Source organism: Hydractinia symbiolongicarpus, chromosome 13 (genome assembly GCF_029227915.1).
Source record: "Hydractinia symbiolongicarpus strain clone_291-10 chromosome 13, HSymV2.1, whole genome shotgun sequence".
Classification (NCBI taxonomy): domain Eukaryota; kingdom Metazoa; phylum Cnidaria; class Hydrozoa; order Anthoathecata; family Hydractiniidae; genus Hydractinia; species Hydractinia symbiolongicarpus.
In genome coordinates this window covers 20,786,085-20,800,112 of record NC_079887.1, presented here as the reverse complement: position 1 = coordinate 20,800,112, position 14,028 = coordinate 20,786,085, and the positions used below count along the sequence as shown (strand labels likewise).

At 33.0% G+C, this 14,028-nt stretch overlaps 1 protein-coding gene across 2 annotated transcripts in view; it reads left to right on the top strand.

The window, feature by feature from the left end:
• Nucleotides 1–938: 938 nt before the first annotated feature.
• LOC130624233 (small G protein signaling modulator 2-like) overlaps nucleotides 939–14,028 on the top strand; it is a 21,390-nt gene continuing 8,300 nt past the window's right edge. The window contains exons 1-14 of one of the 2 annotated variants that reach the window (XM_057439806.1): nucleotides 939–1,030; nucleotides 3,698–3,747; nucleotides 5,836–5,911; nucleotides 7,053–7,259; nucleotides 7,498–7,639; nucleotides 8,206–8,273; nucleotides 8,745–9,034; nucleotides 10,561–10,747; nucleotides 10,972–11,274; nucleotides 11,575–11,725; nucleotides 11,975–12,039; nucleotides 12,401–12,546; nucleotides 12,980–13,048; nucleotides 13,149–14,000. In XM_057439806.1, the coding sequence (XP_057295789.1) occupies nucleotides 1,000–1,030; nucleotides 3,698–3,747; nucleotides 5,836–5,911; nucleotides 7,053–7,259; nucleotides 7,498–7,639; nucleotides 8,206–8,273; nucleotides 8,745–9,034; nucleotides 10,561–10,747; nucleotides 10,972–11,274; nucleotides 11,575–11,725; nucleotides 11,975–12,039; nucleotides 12,401–12,546; nucleotides 12,980–13,048; nucleotides 13,149–14,000 (2,637 nt within the window). In that variant the 5' untranslated portion in view covers nucleotides 939–999. Of the gene's footprint in view, nucleotides 1,031–1,069; nucleotides 1,145–3,697; nucleotides 3,748–5,835; nucleotides 5,912–7,052; nucleotides 7,260–7,497; nucleotides 7,640–8,205; nucleotides 8,274–8,744; nucleotides 9,035–10,560; nucleotides 10,748–10,971; nucleotides 11,275–11,574; nucleotides 11,726–11,974; nucleotides 12,040–12,400; nucleotides 12,547–12,979; nucleotides 13,049–13,148; nucleotides 14,001–14,028 lie in introns of those variants that run through there. The other variant, XM_057439807.1, reaches the window with a different exon arrangement.

Genomic DNA, 14,028 nt, shown 5'->3' with positions numbered 1-14,028 from the left:
TAATTTAACTCAATCATCATTTCTGACCAAACTCACGAAATTAAGGCCCCGCGAAAAATCACGTAAGTTTATTCATGCAAAATATGTTGAAATATTTGCGAAAGTTAGACGTTAAAGTTAGTTAACAAAATTTTTCCATTCTTTAATTTCTTTCGTTGGATAATTTTTCTTTTTTTTTATATAGTATCACTTTCATTCTTATTGTTTAAAGTTTCCAACCTCGTTCCCAGGGCTTGTTAGGTTTTTTCCCACCTAAATATAAAAACCTAACAAGCCCTGGGAACGAGGTTATAAGGTTTTATGAAATAATCCTTTTTAAAACCTTTTTTCAGAAAATAGATCTTAGGATCGTTTGGGTTGAGTACTCCCTACTGACTGAATGCGGTGTTGTAATGTGCTATATCATATCGATCTAGTGGTTACATATACCTGATAAACGCTAATATTCTTTATTAAATTAACAAAATATCCTTTTACTTTGCACCTGCCTGCCTGAAGTTTTACTTGTTTGATCTAAGAAAATAAAACAAAAACAAAACAAAAAGATCAAGGAAAAAAGAAAAAGAAATCCCGTAGTGTATTTTGTAACACCGCTAGAAAATGCAGCTATTTCTTTTCGGGAATTTTTAAGAAAACCCGGGTGGAACCATAACACGTAATGAAAAAAATGGTATTACAGAAAAATTTCTAAATATAACAATTTTTTTAGAGTAAAAATCACAAAAGTATGTTTACAAGTGCACAGCACTCCTCCGTACAAAATTTCCAAGAACATTAAGAGTATATTCTCAGGACCCTTATAGGTTCAATTAAATTTACCAATACATCTTGCTTATGAAAGACAGCAATAAAACACGTTTAAATTCCATATCATTTTTGAGATCTAAGATCTCTTTAAAATTTTAAATAAAAGGTAGGCATTAATCAAAATTTAAACAGAGGTCTGTGGAACTAAATTCAAGAGAAATCAAAGCGGTGGAGAACATTCTGCTTCCTGTTATGATAAAAAAGATGGCTGCAGAGATGGAAGGTACATTTCTACTATAGCTAGCCTGTATTTATCATGTTTTATATTGATCGTAATATAGGTTACTCCACACATTTTACTTTACATTCTAGCCATAGCCAAACTCTACAGCCACAAGTATGATTTGTTTTTAGACTTTTGATTTAACAAGTCCTACTGACCAGTGCAATTTACTGCAGCAATTAATTGCAAACACACGAGATTATATATTTTAAAAAAATGCCGGCTATTACAGTCGAGTACATAGATTGACATGCCATTGTCAATACGTTTGTATTTGTAGCTAGCTAGCTATACAATCAGGGCTAAAAGTTTATTTAAAAATCTTTTTTTCCCTGTTAACTTACTTATACTTTGAATACTTTGAAGTAGATTTTGTGAGATCTTCACACATCCAACTCGGCGAGTCCAATGCTCATTATGTCAATGATGCTGTTCGTGTTGGCCTTTCGAAAGTGAACATAATTTGGTATCAGTGGCTCATCCAGGAACAGTAGCAAGAAAGCAATCCAACTTCGACTTGAAACAGTCTATGCTGCAATCAGATAGGTTGAGTATTGCTTTTGGTAGACCATTAAAAAATCGTACTCCTTGGACAGCCAAGCTAGCACAACGAATCTTATAAAATGGCCCTTTCACTACAGGAACAACACATTTTTGACCCAAACGATCATTCGTGTACGAAATCACTTTCCAGATTTAAATTATGGCATACCTTTCTCTTCTTCTCTCCAGAGAATACAGATTCAATCTTTTTAGTACGTCCCAGTACGAAAAACCTTGAGTTCCAAGGATTTTTCTAGTAAAGGTTCTTTGCACCATTTCTATGTCTTGTATTTGTCCTTTCATTAGTGGAGACTATAACTAGGAACAATAGTCAAGGTGGGGAATAACTAATGATTTCCAAAGAGTCAACATCACGTTTTTTTCTCTGCTCTCGAATGTTCGTAATATCCATCCAGTTATCCTGCTTGCCTTTGATATAAGGTTTGAGATATGCTTATTAAATTTGCAATCATTCGACATTATAACTCCTAAGTCCTTCACAGTGATTTTTTTGTTAATCTTTTCTGACGTGTTACTTAGATATACAGAGAGTGGTTTCAAAGACTCAATCTTTCCATAACTTGGGTGCTCGAACTTACACCCATTGAGTTTCATATTATTTTCAGTTGTCCATTTATAAATTATATTTAGATCACTTTGGAGTTTAAAGGTGTCCATGAGGCCATTAATCTCTTTCAAAATTCGTGTGTCGTCTGCAAAGCTGGATGCTAAAGAATATTTTAAGTTCTGATTGATATCACCAACCATGTATTCTGTCTTTAAGAAGTGATTTAATCCATTTTATCAGTTTGTCATTTATGCCAAGTTGCTTCAGTTTAGCAACTAAGATGGGGTGGCCCACTTTCTCAAATGCCTTGCTAAAATCTAAGTAAATTGTATCTACATTTGAACTGCTTTCAAGAAAGGATAGGATTGTATCATAATGGGTCAATAGCTGTGATAAACAGGAAGGACCTTCTCTAAAACCATGTTGTGAGTTGTTAAAGAGATTGTACTGTACGAGATGATCAACTATGTTCTTTTTTATAACTTTTTCAAATATTTTAATGACATGTGATGTCAAGGCAACTGGTCGATAGTTGCCCACTTCGCCTTGGTCACCTCCTTTGAAAATGGGGGCAATGTTTGCAGTCCTCAAAAGCAGAGGTGTCACACCTGTGTTGAGGAGAGGATAGCTGCAGCATGTCTGAGCCAAAAAAGTCAACATTGTAACAGGGGGAGGGGGAAGCACCACCAAAAAATTTTCTCATTGATGAGCTATACCACAGCATTGTTTTGGCTGTTCATTCTGTAAATTAAAATTTTCGCTAAGTTTTGGTACCAATGAAATCAGTAATATGGCAGATCATACATAGGCTAAGAATAATATGTCTAGTCATTGTAAATCTTTTGGTGCATAAAAAGTTCATTTTTATGTGCCATCATATAAGTTTCACACATACCAACCACAATGTTCACACATACCAAAAGCAATAAATGTGCTAGCATTCTTTAAAATAAATTTAGGGATTGTTTCTTTTAGCAATCCAGTTGAACCCAAAAGTATTGAGTAAAAAAGAGCAGTTTTTTTGTTATTTAATTATTGAAATGTGTAATCAGCCTTAAAATATACAACTTTATAAACAAGAAGATGGTTTTCCTTTTTTTTCCTCCAGGTTTGTCTGGAAAATATAAACAAATAAGAACCAGGTGTAAGACATTTGCATTTTATTTTAAATATGGCTGCTTTACAGTTGATTTATGTAGAAAAAAGAAAAGACTAAGCTCTCAAAATCAACCAATTTGAGATACAGTTGGCTTGATTGGTAGGACAATTTAAAGGGCGTAATAGGAAAATCCTATTAAAACTGTAATATAGTTTGGTAAAATTACCCTGCCTATTCAACAATAAAAAGTAGATAGGTCTAATAACTGTCTCATGAGATGTAAAAGATAAATCATGTGTCATATTTCGTAATTTTTAGAACACTGTCCGTATATATAATACACAAACTTTCAAAAATTTGTATGTTTTTTCTTATTGTCTTATTTCATTATCAGTTTTACAATTGATGTATATATAAGGCAAAATTCGTATCATCTGATTTTGTTTATTTTTTCTAGATTTAAGCATGCATGAAAAACGGATACTACTCGCAAATGTGAAAAAAGAAGTAAGTTAATCTTTTGTGGATAATAGAAGTGCAGTTGGGAGAAGACAATCTAAATGTCTGTGCAAAAATTAGGCTGTTCTGTTATAGTCGTTGTGTTTATTCTGTTAAGAGGACGGTATACCTTTTGAGCATGGTTTATTAGATTGCGATTTTTTCAACGATAGTTAATCAAAGTTAATTCATTCATACATCACCACAAAGCATTTTTAAACACCTATGGAATGGTATAAAAATAAATTATAACTTTTTTTAACTCGTGAAAAGTGCAGAGACATTTTTAAAACACACCCTCCTTTCAAATTTCCTTCAATGTTCTTTAGAATCGTGATAGATGTATGTAAAAACGATTTTTTAATTTTTTTTCACAAAGTCCCCATCTTTAATTTATTTAACTTTTTCTAAAAAAGCCATTTTTTAACTTAAACTTTCGTCTTTAGGATGCAATACCTAGAGAATCGTTGAGTTTTTTTTAAAAAAATCGCATTTAGATAAACACGTTGGCTTCAGCACAGTAGTACTCTCCCTTATAGATCTTCTGTATTTTTGTAAAAGAGATTTGAAATGTAATAGATGGTATACGAAAAAAACAACACTACGAAAAATTGTTTTAAAGATTTTTTAAAATAACACACCTTTCGAGCATACTCATAATGATGGTGATACTTTCACACTTCCAAGGCGATAAATATTTAGAAGGTTGTCCTTTTAAATTTTATTATTCGCAAAGACGTGACTGAGAATACCATAAAAATAGAACTTTCTAAGTCGTTTAATATTTTTCTGTGACTTGCAGAAACAGAACAGGATGGCATACATTTTTAGAACTGAAAATTTTTTTTTTCAGATGGTCTTTTTTTTCGAAAAGGAAATATAATTTTTTTTTAAAAGTTATACTCAAGAGGATGGTAAGTGTTAAAAACATTCACTCTTAACTCTTATTTAATTTGAGGTGTGAAAGACCGATCAGAAAAAAAGTTAGTTATTTGGATAAAGTCATCATTCCCCTTCAAAAAATAAATGAATAGTTTCACCATTGGAAAGATCCTCGTTTCTTTAGTATAAATAGCTAATAAAAATTTTTTTTGATACAATAAAGGTATACCGTCACCTTAAGAATTATTTTTAATTGTAGGTGTGCTTTTAAATGTGTTGAGTGACTCTTTTACTATTTTTATGTACTATTGCGTGGTGTTTTAAGGTATTAATTTGGTTTCAATAATCAGTCCAAAAAATAATTGTTTGTTTTGTTTAAATAATTTATACAAAAAGTTGAGATTTATATCAATGTGTCACTTATCATTTAAACCTCCTTTTTTATATATTGATCGACTGATTTCTGTCTTCTTTTTTATGTATGAATATATACCATGTAAACCATTTTGATACTACAGAATTGGGAACTGGCGTAATTCCCCACATTTACACTAATTTTTAATGTAAAATTAGAAGGCAGCTTCATCAGCCTCAATGTTGTTGTAGATAGGAAAAATTTGGCCTGCTCCCAGCTGGTGAAAGTTGGCAGTACATCTGACCAACGTTTGAAATTCCAGATTTACTTGGCTGCATTTTTTATATGTTAATTAACTCACCTCTTTGTATTATTTATACAATAATAAAGTGTGAATGCATGCCTTTTTTAGGTTCAAAATAAAAAAAGTCTAAATTTATTTAGAATGAATTGAGTCTGTAAAACAGCAATGTAATCTCTAGAATATCTCCTTTTTAAGTTCAAATTAACTGCCGAATTTTAAAGGCTGTGTCATGCTGATGTAAATTGTTAGTTATGTTTATGGCCAAAGGTGTAACTTTACACTACTGTTTGGTAGGTTTTTTTACTTGAGGTCAGTTTCCATTAACGTAAAAGTGCTGAACGACAAACACACAACAATTGGACAACAATCGTTGTTAGAAATTTAATGGAAACCCTTGTTATACAACACAGTGATACGAGAGATGCTGCACGCAAATGTTGTAAAAATGTCTCACAACAATTGGAAAACAACTGTTGTATGGCAATTACTGGCTTTAATGGAAACCAATCTTTATAAAAACAGTGTGGTAAATGCTAATATCTTAACTTTGCTTTAGTGCAAGAAGTTGATGGAAGAAGCAGTCACTAAAAAATTTATTCACACAGATAGTAGTTCAGTGACATCGTTATGCAGTAAGTGTTTTATACTTCTAAATAGAATTAATAATATTTCTCTAAGCAATAAATTTCAGAATTTCCTGGATGTCCACCCTGTCATTAATGTCAAGGTTTTTCAAAATATTGTTGAAATGGTAGAAATATCAGTGATTTCTTTGATAATGAGAAAATGGACAGGTTTGAATGATTAACGAGAACAAATTTTTTTTTCACAGTACTTGTAAGAAATGTTATCTAAATAATGTTGGGGAAATCAAGAGTATATACTGTAAACACCTTGATTTGTCATCAAAGATATTTAGCTAATTGTTGGGGCTCTAGCTTTTTTGCTGATGTCAGAAATGTAAATTACTTATTTAACGCAAATTACCACTTTATATGTGATAGTAAGAAAAAGAAATGTGAGTAAAAAAACATGTAATATAACTTTAGTGTATAGAATTTATTCATGGTGAATTAGTTTTTAGAAATAAATTGTGAATTTCGAACGTTTCAAAGATTTTGATGCATTCTCTACATGGTTTTAAAAAGTGTCTTTATAAAGTATTTAATTGTAAAGAATTTAATAAATAGGATAAGCAAATCTTAAAGTGAATTCTGAAATAATATGGATAAGGCACATTGTTTAGCAAAGGATTCTGTTATCATCATCATCATCATCATCATCATCATCATCATCATCATCATCATCATCATCATCATCATCATCATCATCATCATCATCATCATCATCATCATCATCATCATCATCATCATCACCATCACCATCACCATCACCATCACCATCACCATCACCATCATCATCATCATTCTCGGCTTAATGTCCGTTTTCCATGCTAGCATGGGTTGGAATGACCTTCTTCCAATCTGATCTAGACTGTGTTAGATCTAAACTCAATTTCCTTTGTATCAAGTCTGTCCTTATAACCTCCTGCCAAGTCTTTTTCGGTCTGCCTCTGGGCTTTGCCCCAGGAACTATGAAGTCTCTACACTTTCTTTTGCAGGTTTAGACAAAACAAAAATGAAAATCCGACCTCAATATGTTGGTTCTTTATCTTCAATATATGTTTTAAAAAAAGGATAGAATAAAGCATAAACACTTGTTGATTTTGAGAGGTTGTGTTTTACATTTAAAGAAAAAGAAATTCCATTCTAGGTGCAATTGAATGCTGTATTATTTACAAACTTAAAAAAAGGGCTGGAGGACTATTGCCTGCTATAACTAACAGTGATGATGTATTGAGCAAGATTGCAAAATTTTGCCCTGCCGCAGAGAGCATACAGAAAATTTCAGCGAAGTTGTATCATCAACAAGAAATTAAGGACAAGTCGATACCGTTTATATCATTTGACAGAATTAGTGGTAGGTCTTCAAAGTTTTGCAAAAAATATTAACGTGTAACTCGATGTTTCATTAATTCTGTGTTATAACTGCCAACTCAACGTGTTATGCTAGCGCTTGTTTATAATTAAACATTTACATTTTCCTTTGATAAAGGTGTGGTTTGACAGAAGTTTGTTATTTCCAGTCTAACTTTGTGGGTTTTTCTTGCATGAAAATTTCATAACAGGGATTCTTATGAGTGTTTTTTTTCATTTAGATGAGAAACTGAATTCACCTGAAAGAAAACAGCTTAATGGATACACTGTTACTGGGTTTTGCACAAAGTATTTATGGATACGCTTAGCATTACTAGAAAAAGTGATCATACCAATAATATCAGCTCTAATAGACAATGCCAAGTTTGTACTTTTCTTTCTTTCTTATATTTCTTTATGTAGAAGCTATTTAATTATGTTATTCTTCTCTTCGAAGCAAAGTTTTATTTAGTCTATATGAACAATGCATGATGTTTATATAAAAGTGCAAGGCATAAAAATGTGTTCTCTTTGGTTTTGTTAAAATTACTGTGCTTGAGCAATCTGGGCATTTCTTCTTGAAGGCAGTAGCAGCAGCCTCACATTGGCACAAGACAAAGCTCAACAGGTTATTAAAACGTCTTGATCATGCAATCATTTTTTTTGTATTTTTTATGTAAGGTGAACTTACAAAAATTATTGCTCTTGTGTATATCAGAGTGCTGAATCAGGCAACTACAATGTTAAATTGAATTAGAGACTGAACTGTAACTCTCTACTTTACCATTATTAAGATGGAAGAAACTTTTAGGGTGTGTTCATTGAAGGGGGGTTTCTTTCATATTATTTGATGTAGGCATATTTGTCGAGGCCGTTTACTTCTTTCAAAATGCACTTCCCATATACCCTGGATGAATGTACGGTTACAACATTGTTAATGCTTCTTTTAGAGAATTTTATGAAAATGATGCATTATTAACAGATCAAGTCCATGCTCCATCACTGGTATGGTTATTAGGTAAGATGTTCATGTGTGTTATTTTTAGTGAATGCTAAAACTTTACAAAAGATGTTGAATCAGTTGAAAAGATGTTGTGTTCATTATGATTTGTTATAGTAATATCCAATATTTGATCACATAAAACATCATGGAAGAAAAAACTTTTAAGCACTTTTTAACACATCAGATGTTTGATGAAAAGGGGAATTCTTTACATTAATGGTTCATCGAAACTTTATGTGAAGTTGATATTTTTGTCAAAAATTATTTTGTGTCAGACATTAGATAGTTATCAGCCATCTTGTTTCCTGTTGTGAATTTTTTGTTTTGTTCCTGTTCACTAAATTATTTACGTTTTGTTTAACACTTTCTTTCTTTTGCATGAAGCTCTTTTTTATCTTCATAACAGATCAAATATATTTCATAAATAATGCAATATATTTTTTTTCTTTGGCATCAAGAATTTGAAATAGTTTAACTCTTTTCTAGATGGACCATGTTCATTAGACTATTCAAAGATGAAAACACCTGAAACAATTTGGATTGACCCATCTGCCGGGGAGCTGGTGCAGCGTCATCGTATTTACAGCTTACCTGCGATGGGCAACAGCACAAAATTACCGGATCAAAAAAGAAGAAGATTATTTTCTGTTTCTTCAGTGGAGAAACAAACAGCTTTGACTGGTGTGCCAACATTGGCCAGAGAACATGTTGAATCATTACACCAAAATGCAATAACTACATTACTTTATGGAAAGAACAACGTTGAATTATCTCTGGTAAGTATTTTATGTTTATAACTTTTAGATTTTTATTAAATAGTTTTTTAGCCTTGCACATAACATGTACTTTTATTATTTTTTTTCAATGTAATTTTCTAAAATTCTGTAGGTGTGCTACCTTTTTACAGAAAATGTTTCATATGTATGTTGCAACACCTACTCAGCAAGTGTTAAATGCTGTATTGGTCAACATAAGCTTTCGCATTTCTAAACTTGCTGTTTCTTGGTCAACATAAGCTTTCGCATTTCTACACTTGCTGTTTATTGGTCAACACAAGCTTTCGCATTTCTACACTTGCTGTTTATTGGTCAACATAACCTTTCGCATTTCTACACTTGCTGTTTATTGGTCAACATAAGCTTTCGCATTTCTACACTTGCTGTTTATTGGTCAACACAAGCTTTCGCATTTCTACACTTGCTGTTTATTGGTCAACATAAACTTTCGCATTTCTGCACTTGCTCTTTATTGGTCAACATAAGCTTTCGCATTTCTACACTTGCTGTTTATTGGTCAACATAAACTTTCGCATTTCTGCACTTGCTTTTTATTGGTCAACATAAGCTTTCGCATTTCTACACTTGCTCTTTATTGGTCAACATAAGCTTTCGTATTTCTACACTTGCTGTTTATGCTATGCTAAAATCAGTGTATATATGTGCACATGCAATAAAATTGTCTTTCTGTGTCATGTCAGTTTTCTTTCATGGAGGAGGAGAACATGAAATTTGGATATGTGGAATAACATCAGCTGTATTCCCCACTTGTACCTATAGTACATTGAGAACGATACATCTCTCTAAGCATAGATGGAGCCTTATGGTGGCATGTAACTGAATCCTGGTCACTGCCAGACAGTGTGTTAGCGATGCACATAGCTCTAATCTTCTTAATTATTATCTCGTACCGAGTGAAACAGGCTCAATGGAAACAAAATATGAGTAAATAAATTCGTTCGTGCCTTATCTATGTCTGCTTAGATTTTAAATCGACGATGGCCAAAATAAGAGCATGCAAATTTCATGTGTGTCGCTATAGAAAATATGTGTGGTATTTGTTCTTTTAAATTGATGAATAACTTTCATACTCGCTGTATCCTCTTTCTCTGTTTATTCTGGTCTTACATTCACAATAAGTTCAAGGTGATTTAAAGCTGTGTTTACACGAGTAATGATTCGAACTATTATTTTTTGTGTTTCTTTTTTTTTATATCTGAATGAATAATTAATTTTTACCATCTTATTTTTTTTTATTTATTAATGAACAAATTACAATTTTTTTTCTGCTATATTTTTCTCGTACTTACTTTGAAAAGCTACACATGTTCATAGTACATTTAATACAAATAATGAGAGAGTTAAGAAGAGAAGTTTGATTTCGATAAAGTTCTACGATAGGTGAAAATGTTTCGAATCTCTGTGTTGCGTACAAATGTTAGTACATTACGATTTCGTAATTTTTTGTAACTTTTCGTAAAAGTGTTAATATTTTTCTTTTTTTACATTATATTTTTTTTATCCAGACGGGGTTTGTATCACCTATACATGGCTATCTGTCTCTCCACAAAACATTAGACAGCTTGTTATTGAAATGGACGCCAAATCCAATGCTGCAAGAAGTTGAAAGTGCTGGTGAAAAAAGTGAATTCTGGGATCAAGCCACAACAGTTGATTTAGCAGATGTCGTTTATCTTCACTGTCACAGCGCAGGTAAGGAGTTTTCCAATGATGGGAGGTCAGAAAATTTCTGAAAATAATACAAGTAGTCACATGATGTAATTTTAACAACCCAGGGTAAAAAAATGTCTGAAAAAGATTCCAACCTTTATGGAGTTTGTTTCTTTATGTTTTAGGTAAAACTGGCAGTATAAGTTACATAAGTTCAGATGGAGTGCAAATCTCTCTCCTTTTATTCATTTTTTGTGTTTTTATAGGTGAAAATGTTGGTAAAATAGTCCTCATCAGCCAAGATGGAGTGCAACTCTCTCCCCTTCTTTTCCCCACTGGTGGATCACTGCTGTCCTTTTTAACGTGTCTTGAGCAAGGTCTGAGTCCAAATGGACGTTTGGATCCACCACTGTTTAACAAACAAAACGCTATGCAAACGTGGTCGAAATTTAGAAAGAATGTGCTCACTGATAAACTGGTTAACGCGTTTCAAGATTTGAAAACAGGGAGTGATGCGGACACACAAGACTTTGTTTTTCGAGTTGTATATTCTTCATCTTCGAAAATAGGTTGGTGCTTTTGCTAATCTTCGCGAGATATATTGGTTTTCGAGAATTAAATTTTGCAAAAAAATGATGTGATGATATATTTTTCTTTAATTCTGCTTTCATGTTTTTGTGTAGGATATGCGAATTAAAGGCTGATTAAGTTAAACGTCACGTGTCTATTATATTAGTGCTACATAACCAAGAAAAAATAGTGCCAGGTGTAATTTTCACAATGTTGACAAAAACTCGCAACATTCGAGGAAAATTATTTTTCATTAGACTTTTTGGCGGATCATTAATGTTCAGCTGTTTCATTTTTAGATAAAAGTGAACTACGTAAGCTTCTATACACACAAAAATCAACTGGAGAAACAAGCAGACCTTGGTCGAAATCGAAAACACAAAGAAAAACATTAGTCCCTAAAATGCATACAGTGAATCGATTGAGCAGAAGTAAAGCTATCCCATCAAGGTACGTGTGTGGGTTTTCCCCTGACATTGTAAAAAAGTCATGCGCCCAGTCCAGTTGACACGTATAAATCCAATAAAAATTAAAATACAAAATAAAAATAGCTTAACGGTTGAAAACTTCTGTAGAACTTTGTGTCATTTCACAAAAAACCCTTGTAACACTTTTTGATATCTACCAAGAGCCTATGCTAAAGAAGAATTATGGATTTTATATTGTTTTTCTATAAAATTGTCTAATACGCCTTTTTAGAATCGCATTAAATTTAGCATGTGAGAAAATGAGACATCAGATTTTATCGAGAGCTTTTAACGGATGTAAGTGAAGAATTCATATTATATTTTTGCATGGTATGCAGAAAGAAAATTTGAACATGAAAATTACTACTGATTGGATAGAAAAAATGTTATAGAATTATTTTGATATATAACTTTTAAAATGTTGTTTTTGTGGTAATTACAATATTAGTAGTAACAATCTAGAAACCTTGTGTTACTTGAGCAACAAAACAATAAAATGGAGGTATGTACCTACCACCTTACGTCGGCAAAATGTTGGTATTTGCCATGTGCCAACCTGTATTTCTAACACTGGAATCAGAATCTGTATAATGTTTCAGCATTGATAAAATGTTATATTGGGTTTTTATGTACGTATGTACTACTTCTTTAAACCCAGGGTTATCAAGTTACCGTCACCTAAAGACAGTAAGGACACATCTAGCATCGTTGGTACTCCCATGGTCAACTGATGATGTTGTTCCAGAACATGCTGAGAGAGGGTTGACAGGCGAGAGATGGAAGCAAATGAAATTCGATGGACTGGTTAGTATCTTTGTTACGGATATTAAAAGGGCATGGAAAAATCCAGTGAAATATTTGGATGTAATTTCCCGTCGATGTTGTCGAAAGTAACATCAGTAAATATGACAATATAAAAAAAAATCCTTTGTGTTGGTCAAATTTAACGAAGTGAGATTATAAACCAGTGCGAGATTTTAATGTAAATACTTCACCCCAGAGTGAAATGCGGTTTTTAATCAGTGCGCATGTTTGAAAGTTCCGCTTATTATTGCGGTGTGAAATTTTTTGTCAAGTTCAACTTTTATCATTACCAGGGTATCAACTTTTACCCGAGTTGTTGTCATTAGAAATAAGGTATTAAAATTAATGAAATATGTCTCTAAAATTACCGAAAAAATCCTCATCATCACCGTTATCTGTCTTTCTGGAATTATATGAAGAAGATTTTGTTTAGCGTCAACATATTCAAGAAATTCGGCAGCTTGTGTATTATGGTGGCGTTGAACATTCTATAAGGCACGAGGTAAGTTTAAAATTAGAAACCGTTCTTCCGTCCTGTCCCGTCCCGTTTGGTTAAGTTTTGTTTCGTTCGTTCGTGTATACATAACTTATTTATATACCAGGTGTGGCCGTACTTACTGGGTCATTATATGTTCACATCGGATGCGTATAAAGTAAAAGAATACGAAAAAACGACACAACAAAATTATACACAAGTGCTTGAAGAATGCAAATCTATAGAACAGTTATTGCAAGAAAAAGAAAAAGATTTGCTTGCTTTGAATGGTTTCGCAAACGGGGAGACCTTTGGACGCATCGACGCAGGGTCGGTCAACACACACGACTCGACAAATAATGATGTCAGTAACGAAACCCTAGACTGTACTTCGCGAGATGTTAGTATTAGTTCTACACACTCCGAAGGTGCAGAGAGTATAAACTCTTCACACGACACGGAGGAACACACACCTCCAAATAAGGAGTTCTCTCTCATTAAAAGCTTACTGGAGACGAAAGACAATTTACGTGAAATGGTAGAAAACGCTTCAGCACGCGGGACAACTGCGTGGAATAACTTAACAAAAAAAAGTAAAAAAAAGAAAAATATCAAAACGGATTTGAAAGAATTTAACGGGTTACCTCCTACGTTAACAAGTGCGAGGAGTTTTGATTTAGAACTAGAATGTCAGTCGTGCGGAAAGAAGATTATTGAAAGTCGTCAAAGTGTTGCGGACGGCAAATTTCACGATAATAACATTGAAACTGTCGAATGTTTCGCCTGTAAACAAGAACGAAACTGCGTGACGCAATATGACGCAGAGGTGTCGCCTTATAAGATTGGCGTGAGCCCCACTTCTGTTGTGTACGATCATACTGAAGAAAGAGATAAGGATACTGACATCGTGATGATCAACGGAGAAGGAACGCCGTTACAGAAATGTTTGTCGCTCTCCTCCGTGGGAAGTTCGTACGCTGTAAGTTGTGTTTCGAATGCATTTACGT